The 7,497-nt window shown below is 40.5% G+C and overlaps 1 protein-coding gene across 2 annotated transcripts in view; it reads right to left on the reverse strand.

Annotated features, from left to right (window-relative positions):
* The window catches only part of LOC118424728 (ubiquitin carboxyl-terminal hydrolase 34-like), a 32,337-nt gene extending 25,604 nt beyond the window's left edge, over positions 1-6,733 (reverse strand). For both annotated transcript variants that reach the window (XM_035833458.1, XM_035833450.1), the window contains exons 1-11: positions 6,515-6,733; positions 4,359-4,449; positions 3,693-4,170; positions 3,434-3,484; positions 2,930-3,147; positions 2,290-2,482; positions 1,742-1,800; positions 1,550-1,622; positions 1,216-1,308; positions 791-916; positions 244-373 (exon numbers count right to left, since the gene is read on the reverse strand). In XM_035833458.1, coding sequence (XP_035689351.1) covers positions 244-373; positions 791-916; positions 1,216-1,308; positions 1,550-1,622; positions 1,742-1,800; positions 2,290-2,482; positions 2,930-3,147; positions 3,434-3,484; positions 3,693-4,170; positions 4,359-4,449; positions 6,515-6,557 — 1,555 coding nt within the window. In that variant the 5' untranslated portion in view covers positions 6,558-6,733. The remainder of the gene's footprint in view (positions 1-243; positions 374-790; positions 917-1,215; positions 1,309-1,549; positions 1,623-1,741; positions 1,801-2,289; positions 2,483-2,929; positions 3,148-3,433; positions 3,485-3,692; positions 4,171-4,358; positions 4,450-6,514) is intronic.
* Positions 6,734-7,497: the final 764 nt, after the last annotated feature.

Below are 7,497 nucleotides of genomic sequence, written 5' to 3' on the forward strand. Positions count from 1 at the left end.
GGCTTTAGAATACTTTCTTTTCTCCACATCTACTCTAGCCCAGCTATTAATGTGCAAAATTATCTTAACTATAAAGGAGTTGTCATTCAATACCTCCAACATTTTGTACATGCTAAGGTAGCAGCTAAATTTCAGCTACAACTAACTTTCATATCTGATGCTGAAGTATACGGTTTTATTTGTACTTGAGCACACCTAAAACTGGTGTGTCATGCCAAACAGCAGTTTAATAGATACAGATACCTTTATCCAGAGTGCTTTTCAGCATCTGTGTGAACGCTGGCTGACTGGCCTGCTGAGACTGCTGCATCATGTGTGCAGACAGCGCGTTACTCCAGATCACCTTGGTCAGCATGGAGGCCAGGTACAGCGTCTGCAGGGGGTAAATCATGCAAGTCTTCAGAATATTCATTATATACTAACTACCTTTAACTCTTAGTATTGCTTTGAAGAAGGCAGCAGAAAGACATTAGTATTGTTGTGGGCAATGAACCTGGATACCCACCATTCAATTCTATCTCTTCAAAATCATATGCTGGAATACTTTTACTTTTAGCCCTGTAACTTTCTTCTGCAGTGGGCTAAGCCTAATGCTAACCCTAACCCTTACATGATCCCATACCCTAACCCCTACCTTGCCTTACCTCTTCCCTAACCCTAACCCTAACCCAAATACTAACCCTTACCCTTAACCTTACCTGTAAAATCCTATCCAAGCCTGTACCCTGACCTTTACTTGAACCCTAACTCTAACCCTGACCCTAAGCAATAGGAAACCTCATGTCCCCACCTGTTCTGTGTGTTGTGAAGGGTGCAGACTGGACACCAATTTGAGGAGGTGTTTCAGCAGGGCAGGCTCCAGATGTTTGATGAGGGCAGAGATCACCTCATGGACATACTTGCTGCTGTGTTTCAACTGAAACATCAACAAATACATGTAGTAACTTCTTCTGCTCAATGCAAACATAGAAGAATTAATTTCTATAGAATTACTACATCTGCATGGTCTATTGAGAAAAGAAACTATTCCAAAGGCCCCAGGTCAGTAAGTACGTAAGATATGCCAAAAGCAGTTACTCAAGCAACTGATTATGATTTTGGAAACAGTCGGACGTTTCAGACAGCCATCTGGCGTCTTTTGTCAAGGACTAATTCTGTGACTAAATCGTCAGTGACTAATTCTGTAGCTAACAAAAATATTCTCGTCGGTCCCACCTGCGCAGCTGCCCAGATGCAGTCCAGGTGCTGAGATGTCAGACAGCTCTCTGCTGCCATGAAGTTCAGAACCATCTGGCTTTGCTTCACCAACTAGCACAAGACAGAGCAAAAAACATGCTTAATGTTTACAAACTGACGTAAGGTATCTTTAAGTTGATTTCCTGTGTATGGATTATAATATTGTTTCAACATCAGGAATCCTAGGTAAGTAGTAACTACAAACATGAAAGACAAGTCCTAAATTTTATTACTTAAAATTGTTCAAACTCTAGAACTTTAAACACTGCAGTCTTGACACAAAAGAAGACAACATAATTTAGCTCATGCTCACCTCTATATGCATATTGGGCCCAAAGATATGTTCAACAATCTTATTCTGTACAAGCCATTCAGCAAGCTCATTGCTGTAGAAGAGAGAAACACACAGCTCATCAATTTTGGATAACACCACAAAAAGCATCCAAAACAAATTTGAATCTGTAAATGCGATAGAATGGAAGAAATGTGTTGTTTCCAGACTAACCTTTCCACATCTACCATGGAGTCGTTGTTGCACATCTCGGTAAAAACATGAACCTGGTTCTGGAAAACACAATGTTTCACAAGTTTAAGCATCAATTTATTACCACCTGAGGTCTGTGTGGCGCAATGGCTAGAGCGTTTGAATCAGAATCAATAGGTCCTGGGTTTGATACTCGCCTGCGTCGACCTTGTGCCCTTGGGAAAAGTACTTAACACGATATGCCCACCATGATGCCCACCTAGTCTCTTTGACATCTCTGTCAAAAAGTGTGCCAAAAACACACACGGATTTAATGCGCAAGTGTGCCAACACCTGCACATTTGCCACCGACCAAGATCCGTAATGTTATTACCAGAAATATACAGACACAAAACACAATAATCAAAATAAGTTTTATATATTATATAAAAGAAAACTTATACCAAAAACAAACACAACTATAAAACAGAAACATGAGAACCAGAAACAGTTTTACACAAGAAGTATGCACAGATCTATAAACTATGACTAGTCAACTACAATGGAAATTGCACAGTTTCCCCACTCACCGTGACCTGACTGAGGCCGGCCAGCCTCATGGTGAGGGTGGGTGAGGTGAAGTACTTGAAGGCCAGCTCGAGGCTGTCCCTGTCGAACCCCATCTGGGAGTCCAGCGGTTCCTTCACCGCGCTCCACATCAGGTCAGCCATGTTCCGCGCCCCCGTCATCCGCAGGTCCTTCTCTGATAATCTGATTAGGTATCTGAAACAGGTAGTTTTTATTGTACATGACCAATCTTGTGGCAAATAAGGAATTCATGTAGTTTCAATCAAAACAATCTATAGGAACTGTTTGCCTCATAGTCATATTGTTTTCTGCTGGGTCTGATACAACATGTTAGTGTTGCTCTTTACAATGAACTGGTAAGTTTTTTTTAACGGGATTGTTTAAAGCAAGGTCATCAGACCACTTCAAGGCAATGTACTAAGGAGTTGGAAATAACAGAAGTTGGAATTTGGTGCACTTTCCTCCTTACAGTGTAAAAAGCTTTTCAGCATCAAGTTTTCACTAATTATTGGGTCAGGCACCAGGGAGAAAGTTACTCCCCTTTATGAAGTCAAAGAATTCATGCACTATACAGCACACGTAGTAAGCGTTGATGCTAGACAACTGAAGTCAGCTAGCTACTCATCAAATACGTCCCCTAACCTGATGACATGCGGTCTCATGGGCAGGATGTACTGCATAACGGCAGGCAGGTGTAACCAGACGCGGACGTTCGAGACGAGGGCCACCATGGCGTGGGCCAGAGGGAAGGGCAGGAGCTCGGGGGTGACCTGCTCAAAACACTGCCTGATGAGCAGCAGCCCGCCGTGTTCACACAGGTGGTAAACATTCTTCAGCAGGTACACAGGCACATCCACGTCCTGCAGAGGACAGCTGTGTTAAATGCTGTCTACACAACGCAATGCACATATATCTACACAGTCTTAGGCTTGACAAGTAAATTGTACTACCACAGAGCAAGTTCCCCTGGACATGGAGCTTACTGTAGTGCTAATATATGTGCAAATTCATCTTTCATACAATATCAATAAAAATATCACATACTGCTGTTAAACATCTGGATCAAGTATGAAGAGGAAAACAATATTCATTCTTCAAAATATACCAGTAAAGCCACTAAAGGTCAAGAACTGAAGCCCAACTCACATTCATGTCGCAGTAGTTTCCTAATGCATTCCCCTCCTGTTGAGACAGGTCCTGTACATCATAGCAAAAAACGACTGATTAGAACTTCTGCATACATGTTTGTACGGTTAGGAAAAGTTTTAGACCGACGTGGCTCGAGTTAGGTTAATGCCAATTTATGCTTCCTTGCCGCTTGCGCAAGAAAAAAAACCTGTTTATCTATGAAATGGCTCAACAGCAAGTACCGGAATATACATACATGTAGGTGTTCCCAACTCACCTCAACTGATAAGTGAAAGTAGTGCTTGTAGCTGGTATACAGAGGAAACTGCATTTGGTAGATTTTAGCCACACAATGCAGAAGGCCCTCTCTCTCTTCAAGAGTCCATCTGACATCCATTCCATCCTTCTTAACCTCCCTCTCCCCTTCATTCTTATCATCAGCTTCTTCTTTAGCAGTCTCTTCTGTTGTTTCCTCAGGCATGGCCACGTCTCCAGTGTTATCTTGGTCTGTTTTCTCCTCCCCACCCTCAGTTTGTTTCTTAGGAGTTCCTTCTTCTTTGTTTTCTTCCTCCTCTTTTACCTCTTCTGTTTTCCCTTGTGTTACTTCTTGTTTTGCTGAAGATGAGCATTCTTGTTTGGCTTTGACTTCTTGATAAGCAGTCTTGATTATGTTCAAAGCTACAAGAATAAGTCCTTGTAATAGGAGGTTGAACTTCTCCACATTTCTGGCATCTTTGAAACAGCAGCCGCATTGCCTTGAAGAAAAACAAGAAGGTGTAATGTATTGAAAAATCAGCATCAAGTTTTAATCAAAACCACAATCTTTGATATTCCTCCAAAATAGAGACTATCACTAAATATTCACTATCATCCTTCTACAAAACAATTTGTAAAAACAGTCAGGTTTCGTCTTTGCCAGCAGCTTGGATAGAACTAAACTCACTTCTGTTGCCATGTCTGTATGAAGCCAACAAGTGCCAGGGCCTCGTCCTTGTTCATCCGTGGTGGCTTTGCTGCTATCATCCGTCCTTCATCTGCAAGGAAAATAGGAGTTTTAGTAGTCAATAATATTTTTCAGTATGATGAGAGTCGTACTTCAATATCTGTGCCAACCCTTCTCCCAGCAGAGGTAGCAACAGGATTCAAATCGGTTACAACTTAATACAAGGTTAGGAAAGCAGGGAAAAGGCTTAATGATCAATTACAATGAAATAAATACAATGAAATAAACAATCTAAATCCTTATGAAGTCAATAATTATTATGACTCAATGTGAGGAGGTAACAGTAAAATTTTCACTACACAGGATAGTGCAAAGCTGAAAGTAAAATAGGGGTAGTTGATGGGTACATCTGAGCTACATGAATCTATCAGATATGTGTTAATCACTGGCTCCCTCTGGGACAGCCTTGATGAGTGAACAGTCTTGATCAGTGAACAACCTAGTTTCCCTTCATTCTCCCTACCATCTCTCCAGTACATGTCCACACCCAAGACATTGATTCCATTTGTAGCAGAGAGAGTAACAGTTATCAATGGTTGGTAGAATGTCTGTAAAAGTAAGCAGTAGGTCTAGACAGTCAAACTAGTCTAAACTGTTTGACTAACAATCTGAAGATGACATCACTCCTGACAGGTGTTCCCTATTCTAGCATCCTAACTTTTTCCTGCTACCCAAACCCCATAACCACAACAAATTTGTCAAAAGGATACATGAGCAGGGGGAATGTTAATGTGTGGTTCACCTACAGTATACTAGTACTACTAGTATACCAACTTTATCATTACACAGGATTAGAGCATGTAGGTTGGTAAGATTATAATCATTGAGACCACACTCTTTAGACAAAACACATAGCAATACTATCTCAAAGAGATACTTAATTGTTCATTCCATCATGTGGTTCATATACAAATGCTTTAATACAGCTTTCCCTTTTCCATTTAACATTACTCCATTGAAATTTACATTGCCATGTACTATGGAATCCTTCAGATTAACACTATACCCTTCTTATATACTTGATACCAGTATGAATCATTGACATGATACAATTTTTATATTTCATAAACATGTAAGCAGAACTTCTAGTTTTCTACAAATCTCTCTTGACTTGACTATACACTGCCAGATACTATACTCAACATACCTTGCAAGGACCGAACAGCTACAACCGGAGACAGATCACTGAGGTCAATTGGTCTATCATAATTTTTTTTCACATGGTCACCCTTATCACATAGCCAAGGATTTATTGTCTGATGTTACGTATACATTATAGGCTCATGCTTGTAATTGTCCAGGCACGTGATTATCGTGAAACTATATATGATCAGGAAGCTACCAGAAGGTTATGATAATCTTATGGCAAGAAATTATGATTTTGTGACACTCCAGCTGATATTTGCCTTCTGACTTTTCACACTGCAGCATAATCGTCAATTACAGTCAATTGGTTTGAACAATAAATATGCACCTGGTGTGATAAAAATAGCTTGCTGACAGGTGCAAGAGAGAGAAAAACCTTGTCATATTTGGATTTTATCTTCAGCTATCATTTGGAATTCTCTGATCAAACAACATTCAGTTTCTTTCATGTATAAATTTAGCATATTCACACATATCAACTAAATCTCTTGCAAAATCTGTACCGCCCCTCCCCCAAGAACTAAATATAAACATGATCTGTTATTTCAGTAATCCTACAAACAAGTCCAATGTTTCCCATAACCTCATTTTTTACATTCCTTTCTTAAACCGATTTCTAGATAAATTCCGATATGCCATATGCCATGTAACTGGACGCCGCAAATTTATACTGATGTGGTGGAACAAAATATATCACTGTCCTTCATAGCACCAGCGTTCATGTGTCATTTTGGATACAATGAGATCGCCAAGATACCGCCGATCATCACATGGATGAGGCTGTGTTTTGTAAAAAGTCCATAACTAGTATCACTTATATTCATGATAAATGAAAGAGGCCCTCGTCTCAGCATACAGTTGCAGCACAGTCGATTTTAGTGACCAAAAAATCATGAAGAGTCATGCTCATTTTGGCACCAACATATCATCAACAAAATCAATCTACTCACAGGACTGTAAAATCCCGAGCAAGTCCACACACACGTCACACATGTTGGCTGGCAGGTCCTTTACCGAATGGAGGCGTCAGAAATTCAAGTCCGGGGTTAAAAATTACATTATTGTAAAATAAAAATAGTGATACTCTTCTCTCCCCACATCCAAAGATATACCCGCCATTTTGATCACGACGACAACCGAACCAACCCCCGAAGGCTAATTCAGCTCCTCCGGAGATTACCGATCTGCCAAATAAGGAAGTTGTCGGGGAAATGGCGGACCCGATTGATTCTTTTGCGTGAAATCAGTTCGTCCAGAAGTCGCTTTCTATTTCACGATCAAAGAAATCTTCATCATGATATGGATAAGCTTTTTCTTACAGGTTCTATTCCTTACAATTGATGATTTTTATGCTTTTTGTTCAACGGGCCAGCATGCACCTCCGACCCGATCATGAATGTGTCTTGACAGAACGTCCCGCTAGGTGTCACTTCAAAACCAATCACGTACTCACGTGGCAGTCGGTCTGACGCCACTGGAGATTTTAAGCATGCATAGAATTATCTAACCCCTTCGCCGGAACAAGATAACATTTGCGGTGCCCTATAATAACTCCATTTTGTGAAAGAATTCACCCAAAGAGTTTCCATGACATGGGTGATCATGGGTTTATTCGGTCGAGCTGGCCCATCACAGATGTCGGCAACGTCATAATCATATGAGAGAGACAGAGGTATATTTGTATGCCGAAGTTTCGGTACCCTATTTAGAATGGAACAACATGGAACGTTTCATAACAACATTTTTCTGTTTTTAACAACTGAGAGGTATGGTGTAAATCTTGCATGGACTCGGATGTAAAATAAACTCCCGAACGGAAAATTAACAAAGACCACCACTCATTTATCATTAGTCAAAACGCAAAAGTTATCAGACAACCGACACTGCTACAATACGATGTCGAACTGGTAAATTTACGTCCGAAGTTGCGCCA

This window comes from Branchiostoma floridae, chromosome 1 (genome assembly GCF_000003815.2).
Source record: "Branchiostoma floridae strain S238N-H82 chromosome 1, Bfl_VNyyK, whole genome shotgun sequence".
Taxonomy (NCBI): Eukaryota; Metazoa; Chordata; class Leptocardii; order Amphioxiformes; family Branchiostomatidae; genus Branchiostoma; species Branchiostoma floridae.